Genomic DNA, 19,634 nt, shown 5'->3' on the forward strand with positions numbered 1-19,634 from the left:
TACCTCTGACTATATTTTTTGCCCCATTAAGCGGGGTCCGCACCTGACCCCACCTGTACCATAATTATATGACACTACATTTTCCCGCCAAAAGCCTCCCTTACCTCTCATTATTTGCCGCCAAACCCCTCTTTCCCTCCCATCTACTCAAATCTCTACCACTGCCGCTGCCCTCTCTGTCCGTCTGTCTCATTTCCGTGCCTTCTCTGCCGTAGAACCATGAAACCCGTCCGCTTTGAAGAAGAGAAAAGTAACAAAATCTCCCTCTCTCCATTCTTCTTCCTCTTCCTCTTCTACTTTTATTGTTTATGTAATGTTCATTTCGGTCCTTTCAGATCTCGCCAAGGATTTCCTTTCAAATTTCGCCGACGCAAATGGCGAATCTAAATACATGAACATCCTTGTGAGTTTTCCCTATTCCCTCTCCCCCCATTTTTCTAATTATATATAAAATATCATCGAATTAACCCTGATCACTCTTTTGCTTCAGCAAGATGTTGCAAATCATAAGTTCCGTGCTGTTCAGATCGATCTCGAAGACCTCATTAATGTAAGTTCTTATTATAATTACCTCTATTTGGTTGAGATTTTAACAACCCTAATTTTCATTTTTTTTTTCACAGTATAAGGACTTGGATGAGGAATTCCTTAGACGTGTTACTGAGAACACACGTCGATATGTTGGGATTTTTGCTGATGCTATCGACGAAGTGTTGCCAAAGCCGACTGAGGCATTTCCGGATGATGACCATGATATTTTAATGACACAGAGGTCTGAGGATGCAACTGAGAATGTTGAAGGTTCTGATGCGAATCAGAAGATGCCTTCAGAGATCAAGCGTTACTTGTAAGCATTACCCTGACGTTTCCTTTATAGTTGTTGAATATGTTCTTTGTTCTGGTGTTGTCTTTGATTTTTTTTTGTTTGGGTTTGAATTCGCAACTAATTTCTGGATTTGTCTCTGATTTGAGCAGCATATCTTTGTTTCCTACATTGATAAGTGTTGGGCCGCTTCTGTTTGTTAGCCCAGAATCATTTATTATTATTATTATTTTTAGCATGTAATGAGATTCTGAATAATTTAGGATTACTGATTTTGATGAATCATAATTTTAAACATCTCCGCCGAGTCTCAATTTGTAAACTCGCTTGCCAAAATTGGTTGGATGCCGAATGCGTTGTTAATAGTGTTTAGTTTAGCATTCTTTGACTGATCAGGGCAGACAAATTTTGCAGGATAGTCTAATCTTGATAAAAACCATTCTCACATCAATTATTGGCGTCTATAATAGAATGAATGGTTACTCGTGTTTAGTGAAGGGTTTACTTATGCATCTCATGTTTTCTAGTTCTAGGTGTATTGTGCTGTCACTTAACTTATTCTGTCTCTTTTTGTGTATTTTTTCTTCTTCCAGTGAAGTTTATATTAGAGCACCTTCAAAAGGGCGGCCATTTACCATTAGAGAGGTCAAGGCTTCAAACATTGGCCAGCTTGTGAAGATATCTGGTATTGTGACGCGTTGTTCAGATGTTAAACCACTGATGCAGGTAGCTGTGTATACATGTGAAGAATGTGGTTTTGAAATTTACCAGGTAATTAACGAGCAAATCTGTCTTGTCTGATTCGTCAACTATGTCTTATGTTGTGTAAATGACACTTTGCTTTTAAAGTTTTCTTTTTTCACCTTTACCTTTTTAGTGTGTTGGAAATGAACATCTTGTTTAATTTGATTGACAAGAAATTTGTTGATGGTAGTGTTTGCTGATTTGTTTTATTATTTATTTCATTTGATAATATTATGTTCTTGAAATTCTTTTGCTGCCTTCTTTTCTTCTGTTCCATTGATTCATCTGTCCTCTTGTGCATTGAACAGGAAGTAACCGCTCGAGTCTTCATGCCTTTGTTTGAGTGCCCAACTAAGCGCTGCAAAACAAACAACACAAAGGGGAACCTCATTCTTCAACTCAGAGCATCAAAGTTTCTGAAGTTTCAGGAGGTAACTATTTTAATTTTCAGTCATAAACAATGTATTAATGGCAAACCCAGCCTTTCTGCTAGGTTGTAACATGAAGATGATTGTCTTCAGGCCAAAATTCAAGAGCTAGCAGAACATGTTCCAAAAGGCCATATTCCAAGATCGATGACTGTTCATTTCAGAGGAGAACTCACAAGAAAGGTTGGTAATTTCAAGAATTTCATTGAGGGAACGGTGTCAATATCTTTTAGTACAAGGGAAAAGCACCCTCAGTAGCTTTATACTCCCGGTCATCAGTTTCATATTTTAAGTCCCCATCTCTAGTTGATGGTAGCAAAGTTTTTTGGTGTTGTGATCACACTTTCTGGAGAGATCTTGTTTACCCTTTTAGCTGCTCTTATTTTGAATTGCCTATAAAATAGAGAGAATTTGTATCGAGTAACTTCATGTGAAATTGCTTCTTGTATGCGTCCTTAAAGTAAGTGATGTTTGTTTGGTCCTTTTGATTGCAACATGCAAACAGGTTCATCATTTGCTTTATCATGGTTTGAATGTCTTACATGCTACTGGCACATTTAGCTTTTACTTACCTGGTTTTAAAATTTCCAGGTGGCACCAGGTGATGTCGTTGAATTATCAGGGATCTTCCTTCCAATTCCTTACACTGGTTTCAGAGCAATGCGTGCTGGCTTAGTTGCCGACACATTTTTGGAGGCCATGTCTGTTACTCATTTCAAGAAAAAATATGAAGAGTAGGCCATTTTTCTGTTCTTTATCACAAAACACTTGTAATTATTTGAATCAAGTGAAGTACTCTTGCTTACTGAGTTTTATCAACATGAAGCTAACTTCCCTCTAGTTTCCCCATAACTTACTGAACCTTGAACAGTAGCTTATTTGGTGAGTTGACACCTTTATTCCATGGAGTTTACTTTTCTAGTGGTAGATGGTTTAGATTTCTTTGTCACCTTTCTGGCTGATAGAAGGTTTATCCATAAGAAGAACAAAACTTGTAAGAAAAGAAATGGGGGAAAATAGAAGATGCAAAAGGAGTCTTACTTTTTCTCTATGATAAGGTGGGGGGAAAGCATCGTGTTTTTTCTATTGTTCTCTTTTAAATTTGCTTTCTTTGCCAGTGAGGGAAGCTTCAGTTTCTTTGGGATTTTTCCTATATTAACGTATAATTCTTCAACCTTGTCATTCTATCTGCATTTATTTATTAGGAACTTGACAATTTGAATTGGATAAAAAGATCAAATAATCACTTCATAATCTGGTATATGATAACTAATAAGTTTCTTTCTCTTGTTTTTTTCTTACTCATCTTTGTGGTCTAGATAAAAATAAGTTCAGTTTGTCCAAATAAATCCATGTGCTAACAACTCAAATATGCAATTATGGTAAACCTTGTGCAGATAAATGGTGTTTAGAATCTAAGGGGACTCGTGGAGTGAGTTTCCACCTTATTGATAGAATTTGAGGAGATATGTCCATCTTGGATGAAGCCAAAATGGCAAGGCTTTTTATTGTATTGCCTGTGAATGAGATCAAAGGAGAGTTCAATTTGTGATCCAATTGTTATGTACTGCAGGTATGAACCCAGAGGAGACGAGGAAAAGCAGATTGCAAGTCTGGCTGAGGATGGAGATATCTACAATAAGTTGGCACAATCTTTGGCACCTGAAATCTATGGACATGAAGATATTAAAAAGGCTTTACTTCTTCTTCTCGTCGGTGCTCCTCATCGAAAGTTAAAGGATGGGATGAAGGTAAATGCATGCATTTCTTTGAGATCACATCATGTTTGTTAGCAGATGTATTCGGCCAATCAATATTGAATTTTTATAACATTACATAGATTACTTTGGTTGTTATATATCATTTCTATCCTATATGTATAAGTGATGAGTAGAACATTTTTGTAAATACAAGAAGACTATTCAGTGTTTTCTATACTGTTTGCTTTCTGTGATAGCCTAAGAGTTATAGGAGCTCAATGAATTGCAGATTAGAGGAGATTTACATTTATGCTTGATGGGTGATCCTGGTGTTGCCAAAAGTCAGCTTCTGAAGCATATAATAAATGTAGCACCCAGGGGAGTGTACACAACTGGCAAAGGGAGCAGTGGAGTTGGTCTAACTGCTGCTGTTCAGAAAGATCCAGTTACAAACGAGATGGTCCTGGAAGGAGGAGCATTGGTGAGTTTTGTACTTGTGTAAAATTTAACTTTTTCAAATAGGACATTGACTAGTTATCTACATGTGAAGAGATGGCTTTGGAAAGATCATTACTACTTAATGCAATGCATGCATAAATTAGAAACCACTGAGCTTACATTGGCCTGGTTGTAGTTCATCTTTTAGTCTTTTGATCTACTAACTTTTAGCTAGCAAATTTTAATGGTTTCATCTGATATTGATCTAATTATGTTATAGTTCACTTTTTAGTCTTTTGACCTACTAACTTTTATCTAGCTAATTTTAATGGTTTCATCTGATATTGATCTAATTATGTTAGCATAATCTTCGATTCTTAAATCTAATTGTTGTGAAGATGTCTTTGGTTCAAATAAAAGCATTTATCTTTTTCAGGTTCTGGCTGATATGGGTATATGTGCTATTGACGAGTTTGACAAGATGGATGAATCAGATCGTACAGCAATTCATGAAGTTATGGAGCAGCAAACTGTCAGCATTGCCAAGGCTGGGATTACAACATCACTCAATGCGAGAACTGCTGTTCTTGCTGCTGCTAATCCTGCCTGGTACGAGCCTTCCTAACATCCTCAAAGTTGTTTCACTTGCTGGATTCCATATTATTTCCATTACTTTTACCAAAATATGTTGCTCTAAATACATGGCAGTTTTTCCATTTTTTCCCTTCTTTAAACAAGACCTCTTAGCTATTGTGCACAAATACGCCAATATAAATTTATTGCTTTAAACAGTACAAATGCCCTGGCTACAATGCACAAAAAACTAGTCTAAATTTGTTTGGTGGTCCTGTTATTTGTGTTGAAGGGGAAGATATGATCTACGGAGAACTCCAGCTGAAAATATCAATCTACCTCCTGCTCTCCTATCACGATTTGATCTTCTGTGGTTGATCCTTGATCGGGCAGATATGGACAGCGACCTTGAAATGGCCAGGCATGTTGTTTACGTGCACCAGAATAAAGAATCTCCTGCTCTTGGTTTCACTCCACTTGAACCATCTATTCTCCGGTATAAATCTCTAAATAATTAATTTTAATTGACAGTAACAAGTTTTATGGATGACTCACTTCACAATTTTCCAGGTGATTGAGTAGCTTATATTTTCTCACCATGGATCCTTAAATTTCTCTGTAACTCACACTCCCAATATTGAAGTTGCTCAAACATATAAGTTTTTTGTCTGGTGTAGACATGCTCCTTTGATTACTGCTCTTCATATATTTACATGTGTTTTATTGGTTTCTTTAAATTCCTTTAATTTCTGTTTTTTTTTCATGATGATTAAGGGAGGCCCTGGCATTTGAAAAAGATCTTTAAGTTTAAAAAATTGATTTTTGCTTCATTCCAAATGTTGGAAGGTATTTAGAATAAAAACACTGACTACAGTAAAATTGACTCTGGTTTCTAGGTGACCAGCATTTAAATGCCTTAAAATTGATTGCTTTGTCTTTCAATGTTTCACAGGGCATATATTTCTACTGCAAGAAGATTTTCCCCTTATGTGCCCAAGGAACTGGAGGAATACATTGCTACTGCATACTCAGGCATGCGGCAAGAAGAAGCTAAATCGAACACTCCTCATTCCTACACGACTGTCCGAACTCTGCTTAGCATACTCCGCATATCAGCTGTAAGTCCTGATTTTCATTTGTTCTCTAATCATAAGAGATGGCTGTTCTGGTGCATTGAAATGGGGTATGGGACACTATCTGGTCTAGGTTGGGCAAAGGGCGGGGCTACTTCCTCGACAAATTATAACCAGGATTCCACCTTCTTAACGAGGGCTTGTACTTCAGGTTATGAGGTCGAGGTTGAAAATTGCTCAGCTGTATTGTTGAAAGCTGATTTTAAGCTGCTGATAGTTAGACCAAAGACACCTGATCCCATCCATAGGATAAATCAGTTGACATGTCAAATTTATCTTGATTTTTGAGTTGTATCAACCCACTTGAAGTTGATTTCATTTGGTTACAGGCCTTAGCAAGACTTAGATTTTCTGAAAGTGTGGCTCAGAGTGATGTGGATGAGGCACTGAGGTTAATGCAGATGTCAAAATTCTCTTTATATTCTGATGATCGTCAGAGATCTGGTCTGGATGCCATCTCTGACATCTATTCAATCTTGCGGGATGAAGCTGCAAGAGCCAATAAAATGGATGTGAGCTATGCCCATGCACTCAACTGGATTTCTAGAAAGGTTTGTTGATTTTATTGATTGAATTTAATTGTTAATATCTAGTGCTTCTAGGAAAAAAGGGACACGCAAAACATGTCATTCCAGTATTGATTGAAATTAAAAACTGCTGTTCTTGCTGATGCTAATCCTGCCTGGTACGAACCTTCCTAACATCATCAGCAGGCAGTTCCTTTTGGAATCCTTTAGCTTCTTTGACGGAACTCTTTGTGCGAATTCATGTCACCTACTTTGCATTTGATTTAGAAAATTGAAGGGCACTTGAAGTTTTCAAACTTCAACTCTAGAATGCAATTCCATCTAAAAGATGCTTTCCAGCTTCATTTTACCCAGAGATTAGCTTTTTCTGAAACTACAGTCTATAACATGATGTGCTCTCCAGTGTTTGACTGGGAAATATTGGGTTTATTCATGTCTCAATTCCTGAGCATTGTTCTCTTATTTGTCAACAGTGTATAGTTCTATCAAGGGATCGTGACCACCAAGTGCAACCCCATTTTGAATAATTGGATCATATAGTCTGTAAATCCTTCAGTATTTGAAATTTTCTGGAAAGACTACAAATGCATAACAAGATCAAATTTTGCAAAAGTAGTTATCACAGATCAAGAACATGTTTGAGCCCCAATTCGGCACTAGGATTTAGGATATTCTTTTTATTGGCTATGTTGGGTTGACTTCCAACCTGAGCCAAGTTGATTCTTCTACTAACCTAGCAAAATTTACATTTTGTTTCTAAAAATCCAAATAAATATGATTGCTTGCTTGTGAACAGGGATACAGCGAAGCACAGTTGAAAGAATGTTTAGAGGAATACGCATCCTTGAATGTCTGGCAGATACATCCCCACACCTTTGATATTCGATTTATCGATGCCTGATGTGGGTTGCTCTTAATTATTGTGTTGTAGTCATATCTTGCTGAGCTTGTCATTGAGCCAACTTCCATATTTAGCTGGATTGTGAAGGCTGTTTTTAGTGTTGTAGGCTCTGGTTTTCAGCTATCAGAGTTTGAAAGGTTTAAGATGGATAGTGTATCTGAACAATTCTGCTTCTAACTTGACTGTAGGATTGCAAATTGTTTTACATGCGTCTCAGTGTGCTGTGCTCATTTTTTCTTAGGTTCACTTAGGAAGTAAATGGATAGGAGATTTGAAACGATTATTGATTTCTTCGTTTTGATGAACCGTGATCTTTTTCTGGATTAATGCATATAAGAGAACCAATTCTTCCAAGCTTAGCTCTTTGGGGTTAGAGTTGTAGGCTGAACAGTCAAGGTTCCTGTGATTGTTACAGCAATATCAGTTATTTCTCTTCACGGATAATACATTTGCATTTTGTTATTACGGGTGTATAATATTTTTTAGAAGTATTATTTGTTTTAAAAAATCAGTTTTTTATTATAAAAATTATCGAAAATTCTAAAAAAAATTAATTTAATATTTTTTATATATCAAAAATGCAAAACAACCTTTTTAGAAGTGAACATGATAAAACCAAATGTGTGCTGACACCGCCGCTCCTTTGTTATCTCGTGTGGTTTGCTACAAATTACTATGATGGTTTTTCTTCGTGAAAATAGTCGTCTGGATTTATCAACTTCCAATTTACTTTGAGAAGTTTGTCATTTCTTGCTTCATTTTTAATTGAATTAAATTCCTAGTCTCGGATCTTTTTTTAAGAGATTTTGTACCAGTAAAAAAAAAGCGTTGACTCTGTTTTTACAGCTATTGAATCCAAATTAATTATAAATTATGGAATACAAATACAATATTAAATAAATAGTTAAGATTAAATCTTTAACTTAAAATAATTTAACTTAAACTATCAAAATATTATGAAAGTAAAATGTTTTAACATAAATATTTTAAATATAAAGCTAAGTCAAAGTTATTAAGACTAATGAGATATAAAAATCTATTGTTTTGCTCAAATTTCTACAAAGTATAAACATGAAAAAAAATAATATAAATATAAACCATATATATTAGTGATAAATCTAATTTAAAAAAATTAATATTATTATTAATGAAAATCATAATGATAATTTTTAATATTATTATTAATACCATTGTTATTGAAAATAGTAATGAAAAAGAATTTTTTATACTTGGATGATTTAATTAATTAAACTGAACCAGGTTCAATTTGATTTGAGGGTTTTTCAAGACTGGAATAGAACATGTGGAATAAAACCAGAATATTTCGACTGAAATTTAGCCAAAAAGTCCAAAATGGATCGAGATTTAAAAGGAGATGAAAATTGTTTCGTTTTTTGAGTTGGTATGAAATATTTTGACTATTTTGAATAAAATAAAACGAAATTGACAACCTTGATTTTGAACCTAGAAAATACTTGGTGACACGTCATTCAAATTTCTTTTTCAAGAAATACTAGGACATGTCACTTGTCAATTAAATTTTTCTCAAAACAACATGGGCATGTTGTGGAGTTTTTTTTAAAAAAATATTGTGGAGTTACAAAGACATGACAGTCTAAATTGATTTATAAGAATTTTAAATTAATTCGAACATGTTCTTTGTTATAAAAAAAAACACAACCAATTAAGTAATAAGCTAAAGGGTGTAGGGATTTTACTGTTCTTCCACACTCAATACACTGTAGATTATAATAGTAATCCACAATATATTTCCTTTTTTTCATGTTTTTTTTTTGCACTTTCATTTTTTCGATTTGCACCTTTTCTTCTTTTTTATTTCTACAGTATTACTCTTTTTTTTTTTTGCACCTTTTCTCTTTTTTTTTCTCACTCAAAATGTATTACTCTCCCCTTTTCTTTTCTTTTTTTCCTGCAGTACTTTCCTCTTTTTTCTTTTCTTTTCTTGTTTTTTTTCCTAAAATTATCTTTGTTAATTTTACTTTTTTAATATTGAGCTGGTTAAAAATTTCGTTTTGTAATTTCCTTTTCACTCGCAGTGTATTACTTTTTTTTTCCACTTTTTTAAAATTTTGTTATTATTTTTTAAAAAATTGTTTTTGTTTATTTTTTTTTAATATTGATGTAATTGAAAATTAAGTTTTGTAATTTATTTCTTTTCATTTTGCCTTTTTACAGTGTTAAAATGGTTTATCTATTTGCTAGGGTAACCCAAGTTGTTCCGGTTTATAAGTTTGGTGAGATTTTTTTTCTTTTTAATTTAACTTGACTTTGTAATTGTTTATCTCATATAGTTAATTTATTTGTTTTTAATTTAGCACTATATTCACTTTTCATTTCCTTAATTTCACCATTTTTAATATTAAGTTGGTGGAAATTTTAGCTTTATAATTTTTTTGCTTGTTATTAACAGAAAAGTTACATCATGTCACGAAAGCACTATATCTTTCCTCATAAAATACCGTGGATTGCTACAAATCATTTTATTCAGCTTCTAAGTTTTTTTTTATCAACAACACAACTTTTTTTTCCATCATGAAATATTGGCTTCATAATACCTTTAGTTTCTATTAATGTTAGACCTGGGTGCGTCCACGCCCAACCCCACGTCGATTTTTTTAATATAATAATGTGTTATAAAATTAGTATTTTCTTATAAGTCAAAGTGTTCATATAAAAAATATTATTATTTGAGTTATAAATATTATTAATTTTAGTATAGCTCAAAGTATAGATATAAAAAATATTATTATTTATGTTATAATCATCACAATTATTGATGATATAAATATTACTATTTTTATTATAATTAATAGTATGAATATTAAAAATATTATCATTTGTGTCATAAATATTATTATTTTTATTATGATTAATATTATTAATAAAATAATTAATAAATTTGAAAACAAAATTATTATTAACATTCAAAAAAATATTATTTTTTATATTATAAATTTTTATCGTATTTCTTATAAAAATAAAAAGTGAGCCCGTCGTGTAGCGCGAGCATGCGACAGTGCCTAACCCCATGTTGGGTTTGGACTTGACCACCTCCACATCCATGTTGGGCTTGGACGCGTCCCTGTCCTACCCTAAGTTCAGCTTGGAGTGTCCTCGCCCAACCCCACATTAGGTCTGGACATGACTGCGTCCACATCCATGTTGGGCCTAGACGCGTCCCTGCCCTACGCCAAGTTTAGCTTGGAGTGTCCACATCCATGTTGGGCCTAGACGCGTTCTCACGTTACCCCATGTTCGGCTTGGAGAGTCCCCGCCCAGCATGAAGTAGGGGCTAGACGCGTCCCCGCCCTACCCCACGTTGGGTCTGGACACCACCGTGTCCACATCCATGTTGGGCCTAGACGCGTTCTCACGTTACCCCATGTTCGGCTTGGAGCGTCCCCGCCCAGCATGAAGTAGGGGCTAGACGCGTCCCCGCCCTGGACGTGTCCATGACCAACCCCACGTTGGGTTTGGAGGCGTCCCCGCCCAACCCCATTTTGGGACCAGACGCGTCCTTACCCAATATGGAGTTGGGCCTGGACGCGTCCATGCTTAACCCCACGTTAGTTTTTTTTTTAATATAATAACGTGTTATAAATATTATTATTTTTCTTATAATTCAAAGTGTTCATATTAGAAATATTATTATTTATGTTATAATCATCCTTGAAATTCTTAATATAATTATTTATGTGATAACTATTATTATTTTTATTATAATTCTAAATATTTGTATAAAACATAGTATTATTCGTGTTATAAAGATTATGATTTTTATTATAATTAATAAATTTGAAAAAAAATTATTAATATTAAAAAATTATTTTTTCATTATAATATTTTGCAGTATTTTTTATGAAAATAAAATAAAAAGTATTTTTTTTGCATCCAACTAGTACTTGCTAAAATGCATTACAATTTTTAAGTTAGGTTTACTGGCAATGCATTAAGACTACCGCTAAGATGAAATTAATTAACTTGAAAATAGGAATTCTTATAATGTCTGATTCTTCTACGCTAGCTCATGCATTTGGACAAAAAAAGACAACAAAAAAACACTATTAGGATGATCATATACTATAGGAGCTGAAATAATTAATTATACTGAGAATCATTAATTAATGCATAGTTGATGGATCGGTTTTATTGTTTTTTGTTTGTTTGTTTGGAACTACCCTCCACAAGGATGGCCGTTAGAGAGTCGCCAACCCTCGTATCTTCGCTTATACATGATTTGAGTCTATACGCTCATAGGTCTGCTTAATGCCAGACCCATCTTAAGGAGCTGTTACAACATGATCTGAGCGGATTTTTTATTAAGTTATTTATTTTTTATTGGTCTGGCAGTGGACTTGGCTCTTGTGTGCCAGACCCAAGGTACCTGAAGTTGGCATTAAGCCAAGTCCATGGTAGTGTGGGTCCACAACAAGAGCCGGACCAAATACACTTGGACTAGGAAGTAATTAACTTCAAAATAGGACTTTCTTATAATGTATGATTCTTCTATGCTAGTTCATGCATTTGGAAAAAAAAAAAAAAAGAGAACAAAAAAACACTACTAGGATGATCATAGACTAAAGGAGCTGAAATAATTAATTATGTTGAGAATCATTAATTAATGCATAGTTGATGGATCGATTTTTATTGTTTTTTGTTTGTTTGTTCGGAACTACCCTCCACAAAGATGGCCGTTAGAGAGTCGCCACCCCTCGTATCTTCGCTTATACATGATCTGAGTCTATACACTCATAGGTCTGCTTAATGCTAGACTCATCTTAAATAGCTGTTACAATATGATCTGAGCGGATTTTTTATTAAGTTATTTATTTTTTATTGGTCTGGCAGTGGACTTGGCTCTTGTGTGCCAGACCCAAGGTACTTGGAGTTGGCATTAAGCCAAGTCCACGGTAGTGTGGGTCCACAACAAAAACCGGACCTAATACACTTGGACTAGAAAGTTAGCCAAGTCCAAGGTAGCTTGGGTCCATAACCTATGCCGGAATCTTTAAAGTTGGACTTGGTAGTCGGCCAAGTCCAAGGTAGTGCGGGTCCCGCAAGCATGCTGGACCCAACACACATGGACTTGGCAGTGGGCCATGTCCAAGGTATGGTGGGTCTAGCAACTGTCCCGGACAATACATTTGGACTTGGCAATCAACCAAGTCTAAGGTAGTTTGGGTCCCGCATCCATGCCGGACCCAATACACTTGGACTTGGTAGATGCCAAGTTCAAGTGTATTGGGTTTGACACGCATTCCAGACATAATACATTAGGATTTAACACAACCAAACCTAAGATAATAACTAACCTCCTTCAAGTCAAAACTCGGAAAAACTTTAGTCTCTTTTCTAGCTATAACAGACGTCTTAAACTATAGTTTTTCTACCCCTTTTTAGGTGTATCATAGTCCTTCATGGACCCACCATATTGTTATAATGTAAGAGATATTTATCCCTCATTCAATGTTGTTAGGGTAATGACCCCGCAAGCCCTCCTTTTATAAGCTATAATTACACCATGAGAGCTTCACGAAAAAAGGTTCAGACTCTGAAAACACTCTCTACTACCCTGATTTATTTTTGAAGATACTAAATTTATCATCGAGGATCTTAAAGTCCTCCAATTAGGATTGTTTTTGTTGCAGGTATTCAAGACCATTCTAGTAGATTTGGAGTCCATTAAAAAAGGAAGAAATTCAAATACTTAACGTTTAAATTACCTATTATCTTAAACACGAAAAAACCTCTTAGTTTTATAACTGCGAAATTCAGACAATATTAAGTTATTTGTGAACATCATCAATATTAATCCTAGAATGAATCCAAAATATTTTTCTAAGCATTATAGGTAAGTGTTTTTTAATAGTGGGCGTCAGACCCATTAAGTTGCCAAAAATGTGAACAATTAGAAACACATGCCTTATGACCAAAGTCAGGACTTTAATAATCCTAATATTCAACATGTTACAATTAATATTTAAAGAAATCACATCTGCAGACCAGGTTCCTGGGCCAAATAGACTCTACTCCTGGTTGAGGTAGCTCTAACAGGAAAGACATCGACAAAGTTTGGGACTTGGCTATTTAGAAAACTCTCGCTGAAGTCAACTTGTATACCTTCAGACAAGTTGAAGAAATACAAATTTGTCATCGCTAAAAAGAGTTTGTCTCTTATTGTCTATGTTAGAAACACGGACTCCCCATATTCTGACCAAAACATCTGAAAAGAATTCTTCAGGTTGTCCATCCTTGCACAAGATTTCTGAACCTCCTCCCTAGTTATCCTTGGTTCTTCCTTTAGGGTGTCTCTTGCCCCTCTAAGCTCAGGTACCTTGTTCTCCAATTCAATCATCCTTCTTTCTAGGAGGTCGATATGGTTGAAGGCCTCAACCAGCCGTTGCTCAGTCATTTTCATGGCATGAGTCTGTGCCCCCAGCTGCCTTTATAACCTGGAGTATGCTGTTCGAAGAGAGTCCATCTCAACATCTTGACCAACCTTTTCTTCTTTAAGTCTGTGAAATTTAGACTTGTCAGCTCTATACTGCTTAATGACCTCCTTCATGACCCTTTTCTCCTCTGCCCATCTATTCTTAGAATGGACACACATTATGAAGGTCTAAATGATGATAAAAGAAAAAAAAACAAGTTATCTTTCAGAATAACATACCAAATAAAAGGACATAAAAATTAACATGCTCTTTTACTCGAAACACCATTTGCCTTGTAATGGCCAGGTTGCACTGGAAGCTTGGGTTGGTCAGTCCTCGTACATCAGAAGGTAAGATGAGGAGTTTTTCTAATGTCTCCACCACATCAAGACCACCGGGTCCCAGCGTGGACCTTCCCTGGAGGATAGTCTCTATTACCCTATTTTCTTTCTTATTGAGAATGGGTAAACAGATGGAGGCACAATCCAATCTTAGATTGGATAAGATGTCTTCCATCCTGAAGGATGGATGAGGCTGATTTGAAGACCAAGGAAACAAATAACTTGGACTTGTGGGAGTGCCACTTGGATTTTGGGGGACCAGGTAACTTTATGGAGGAGGAATGATCTCTACCTCAGAATTAAAAGGAATGAAGGTTCTTCTTTTCCAACGAGAAGCCACCTCCAAAATGACCGAGGTGGGTGTTGGCGTCATATGACCTCCTGTTGAAGGAGATCAAGACTCCCTTGCTGCCCTTGAGCATTTTTCATAATAGGAAGGTCAGTGGTGAGGGTGTCTTCAGCAACATCCTCAATTAGGATTGTGAGGGTGGGTATTTTCTCTAATGTTTATTTATATAGAAGACCTAACTCTTGGTAGATGTTCTTTAAAAGAGGAGTCGCAACTAGGAAAGGGCGTAGTCACGTGACTAGACATGGATGTCGTAGTCCCACTGTGTTCAGATCCAGCTGTTCCAGGAAAAGATGTTGTACAAGGAAACACTCAGGAAATAAAGGACATTACAATAAAAAAAAAATATGAAATCAAAATTACCTGAGAGGCCGTATAGCCTTTGCGCCATACAATTGAGTCATACTCGGTATAGAGGTTGGATAACATGCAACAAACCCCCTCCTCCTCTAAGGACATATAGGTTTTTCATTTACACCCCCGAGAGGTGTCCTCCAAAAATAGGTATAGCCCCAAATTAGGCTATACCCATCTTGAAGTCTGGCTGAGCTAGTATACCTCACCACTACCCATTGTTCCTTCCATTTTTTCGATTGACTAGCCATTCCCATCATGGCATTTTTCATTGGTCCGTTATGTTTGTTGATGAAGGAAAAAAACCAAGGGATTAAAGGTCCCCCATCAACACAACAGATCAAGGAAAAACAATATTGAAATACCCTGACCGAAGGCTCCTTTTTAGAAATCCTAAAAAATATTTCAAAGGAGGACAAAACGATCCATCTATGAGGATGAATTTGAGCATGACTGAGGTTATAATACCTCTGATGATCCCTCACAAATCCTTGTAGAGGGAATGAGTATCCAAACTCTTATAAGCATATAAGGGCTATAATGATAACATGCAACAAACCCCTTCCTCCTCTAGGGACAAGAGGGGCCAGGTCCAAGGTAGTGTGGGAGGTGTCTTTTAAAAATGAGTACAACCTCAAATTGCGCTATACCCATCTTGAAGTCTGGTTGAGCCAGTATACCTCACCCCTACCCATTGTTCCTTCCACTTTTTTTATCGACAGACCGTTCCTATCATGGCATTTTTCATTGGTCTGTTTTGTTTGTCGATGAAGGAAAAAAACCAAGGGATTGAAGGTCCCCCATCAACACTACTGATCAAGGAAAAACAATATTGAAATACCCTGATCGAAGGCTCCTTTTTAGAAATCCTAAAAAAATATTTCAAAGAAGGACAAAACAATCCATCGATGGGGATGAATTTGAGCATGACTGAGGTTATAATACCTTAGGAAATCCCTCACAAATCCCTGTAGATAATACCACCTATTCTATATTTGTTATTGACCTGAGAGATACGGTCACCGGTTTAAAGGACGACCACTAGAAATTCTCCTTATTCGTAAGCGTTAGCTTGGGATACCTGGTCCTAGGACACCAAACTTTATGTGTCATCCACATGTGGCCTAGGTAGACTTTCCTAGGGAACATCCTCATCCCTTCTTCCAAGGGAAGAAGTTTGGGCATTATCTCTTTCAAATTTAGTTTCGATTCTTATGGCCGAAAAGCTTTTATGAGTGGCTCTAGTTTCAAGTCTGAAATTGAAATTACCTTCAGGTGTAGTTTTTCCCTTTCCTTTCCTGGAAGTCATAATAGTAAAAAGGAGAAAAAATTAAAGAAGGTTTTTCCAAAAGCACAAAAAAGGGAAGAATATGAATACAGGACAGGTGGTATATCTCGTTAATTAGTTCCTCTCTACTATCAAAATGCTCTCTTCTTGTAAAATATTGGAAGTTGCTATCTCATGTACTATCAACGACAAGTTTTAAGAAAGGTACAAAAAGAGGGAAGAATATGAATGTAGGACAGGTGGCACCTTCTCTGTAACCCTAGGAAGGCCAAAAACCTTTAATCGCTAGGATGATCATAGACTATAGGAGCTGAAATAATTACTTCTGCCGAGAATCATTAATTAATGCATGTTGAATATTGCTAGCTAAGGCATCCATTATCCTATGTTAGAAAAACCCATGCTGCTCTTCCGAAACCATGAAAACAGTTAATGAGACCGCTGAAGATTGAAAACTGGAGTCCTTAAATTTTATTAAAGAGAGCAAGTGCCATAAATCATGCAGCTTGCTGTAACATTTAACTTTTGAATGTTATTATTCAAGAAAAATCATGGGCAACCATCCATCCTTAAATATATTAACAAATGAACTTTGTAATATTAATTTACTTTATGAATTTTCTATGTATTTTAGATGAATTTGAATTGAAATGCTGTATTTTCTATATTTTCTCATCCCTCACTCTTCACTTTGCATATATTAAATGTTGCATTCATATTCTTCCTTCCTTTTGTACATTTCTTAAAACTTGCCGTTGATATTATATGAGATAGTAACTTCCAATATTTTACAAGAAGAGAGCATTTTGATAGCAGAGAAGAATTATTTAACGAGGTATACAACTTGTCCTGCATTCATATTCTTCCCTCCTTTTGTGCTTTTGGAAAAACCTTTTTCAATTTTTTCTCCCTTCTACCATCATGACTTCTAAGAAAGGAAAGGGAAAAACTACACCTAAAGGTGATTTTAGTTTCAGACTTGAAACTAGAGCCACTCGTAAAAGATCTTTGGCCATAAGAATTGAAACTAGATCTCAAAGAGATAATGGCCAAACTTCTTCCCTTGGAAGAAGGGATGAGGATGTTCCCTAGGAAAGACTACCCAGAGCACCTGTGGATGACATACAAAGTTCGGTGTCCTGGGATCAGGTATCCTAGACTAATGCTCACCATTCAGGAGAATATTTGGTGGTCGTCCGTCAAGTCGGTGACCAAATCTCTCAGGTCAATAACAAATATAGAGGGGGTTGTATTATCTACAGGGATTTGTGAGGGATCTCCTAAGGTATTATAACCTCATTCATCCTCAAATTCATCCCCATCGATGGATCGTTTTGTCCTCCTTTGAAATATTTTTTAGAATTTCTAAAAAGGAGCCTTCGATCAGGGTATTTTGATATTGTTTTTCCTTGATCAATAGTGTTGATGGGGGACCTTCAATCCCTTGGTTTTTTTTTTTCCTTCATCAACAAATAGAAGGGACTAATGAAAAATGCCATGATGGGAATGACCCGTCGATCGAAAAAGTGGAAGGAATAATGGGTAGTGGTGAGGTATATTGGCTCAACCAGACTTCAAGATGGGTATAACGCAATTTGGGGCTGTACCTATTTTTAGAGGACACCTCCCACACTACCTTGGACTTGGCCCTCTTATCCCTAAAGTATGAGGGGGTTTGTCTCATGTTATCCAACCTTTATACCGAGTATGACATCAATTGTATGGCTCAAGGGCTATACGATCTCTCGGGTAATTTCGATTTCAGAGTTCTTCTGAGTTTGGACTTGAAGGAGGGTGGTTATTATCTTGGGTTTGGCTGTGTTAAATCCTAATGTTTTGGGTCTGGAATGTGCGTCAGACTCAATACATTTGGACTTGGTTGATTGCCAAGTCCAAATATACTGGGTTTGGCATTCGTGCGAGACCCACCTTACCTTGGACTTGGTCAACTACCAAGTCCAAGTGCATTGGGTACGGGACGATTATTGGACCCACCATACCTTGGACATGGCCCATTGGAAAGTCCATGTATGTTCTGGCACGCATGCGGGGCCCACACTACCTTTGACCTGGCCGACTGCCTCGTCCAAGTACAGTGGACTTGCTTGACTGTTAAGTCCATGTGTCTTCGGTCCGGTAAGTATGCCAAACCCACACTACCTTGGACTTGCTTGACTGTCAAGTCCAAGTATATTCGGTCTGGTAGGCGTGCAGGACCCATACTACCTTAATCTTTGCCAACTACCAAGTCTAAATGTATAGGGTCCAGCATAGGTTCTGAACCCACGCTAACTTGGACTTGGCTAACTGCCTAGTCCAAATTCCTTGGACTTGCCTAACTGTTAAGTACAAGTGTATTTGGTCTGGTAGGCGTGCTTGACCCACACTACCTTGGACTTGCCGACTGCTAAGTCTAAGTGTATTGAGTTCGGCTTTTGTTGTGGATCCACACTACCTTAGACTTGGTTTACTGCCAACTCCAGGTATTTTGGGTGTGACATGTATGCCAGACCTATATATTTACAAAAAATAAATAATTTAATAAAAAAAACCCGTTCAGATCATGTTGTAATAGCTCTTGAAGATGGGTCTGACATTTAGCAGACTTGTGAGCGTATGGACTCAGATTATTTTTAAGCGAAGATACAAGGGGTGGCGACCCTCTCATAACCGTTCTTGTGTAGGGTAGTTTCGAACAAACAAACAAATAAAAAACAATAAAAACCGTTCCATGACTATGTCAATAACTCCTATTTTCTTTTCAAAAATTAGTGTTGTAACTATGGCAATTTTTTTTTTTAAATCCTTGTTTAATCCACGGGCTATTGTTGCAATATTTTTATTTTATTTTATAAAAAACTAGTTTATTATTAAATTAAATAATATCGCATGCATCCAGTCAATTTCTTTTTTAGCTGACACGGAACTAGTTTTTCTTTTCTAACACATATATTTGAGGGGCATAAGGTATAACTAAAAAAGATAAAATAAAATTAAATCTGGATGGAAGGAATATTTAAATGGAAATTTTAAACACGAAGAGTTAAAATTTTAAATTTGCGTGCTCTTTCGCAGCGAGAGAAAAAAAACATGCACGCTATTCCCTCCCTGCGATCCTAATCTTTCATCATGGTACCATCCTTGCTAGCAACTTTTTTACATGAAGAACGCAGCTATAACACACACAAAAGACAAAAAAAAAAAGAAAATTGTGCATATTTTTTTTAAAATAATTTTTTTTAACTTTAAATTAGTTTTTTTATGTTTTAATATCAAAATAATTTTTAAATAATAATAAAATACTATTTTAATATATTTATAATTTTTTTTTATAAAATAATAGCAGCCGGCACAGTGTCAAGAAGACAATAATAACCCGGACCCATTAGCGACTTGCCAATGAAAGCATCATTGACCATGGGCATGATAGTCATTTCACCAGGACGGCGTCCCGCACATCTAATTCCGGAGCGGCCAAATAATAGTAAGAATTATCGCATTATTTATTTCAAGTATAGCATTTTACTCATTAATTAATCTCCAAAACATTTCCGTTAATTCACCTCTCTTTCTCTCTCAAAAA

The 19,634-nt window shown here is 36.0% G+C and overlaps 1 protein-coding gene across 1 annotated transcript; it reads left to right on the plus strand.

Moving 5' to 3' along the window:
* The first annotated feature begins 101 nt into the window (after positions 1 to 101).
* On the plus strand, positions 102 to 7,572 carry LOC118041058 (DNA replication licensing factor MCM7). Its single transcript, XM_035048160.2, has 15 exons — positions 102 to 250; positions 336 to 403; positions 491 to 550; positions 624 to 847; positions 1,417 to 1,594; positions 1,876 to 1,998; positions 2,089 to 2,178; positions 2,587 to 2,729; positions 3,569 to 3,746; positions 3,985 to 4,176; positions 4,570 to 4,742; positions 4,999 to 5,202; positions 5,659 to 5,824; positions 6,169 to 6,390; positions 7,163 to 7,572. The coding sequence occupies exons 1-15, from the start codon at positions 220 to 222 to the stop codon at positions 7,265 to 7,267; spliced, it is 2,157 nt and encodes a 718-aa protein (XP_034904051.1). The 5' UTR covers positions 102 to 219; the 3' UTR covers positions 7,268 to 7,572.
* Positions 7,573 to 19,634: the final 12,062 nt, after the last annotated feature.

Source organism: Populus alba, chromosome 14 (genome assembly GCF_005239225.2).
Source record: "Populus alba chromosome 14, ASM523922v2, whole genome shotgun sequence".
Classification (NCBI taxonomy): Eukaryota; Viridiplantae; Streptophyta; class Magnoliopsida; order Malpighiales; family Salicaceae; genus Populus; species Populus alba.

Coding starts and splice junctions, on each gene's coding strand:
- LOC118041058 (XM_035048160.2), top strand. CDS start 220: ATGAAACCCGTCCGCTTTGAAGAAGAGAAAA. Junction 251..335: donor CCGCTTTGAAGAAGAGAAAA/GTAACAAAATCT, acceptor CGGTCCTTTCAG/ATCTCGCCAAGGATTTCCTT. Junction 404..490: donor CTAAATACATGAACATCCTT/GTGAGTTTTCCC, acceptor CTTTTGCTTCAG/CAAGATGTTGCAAATCATAA.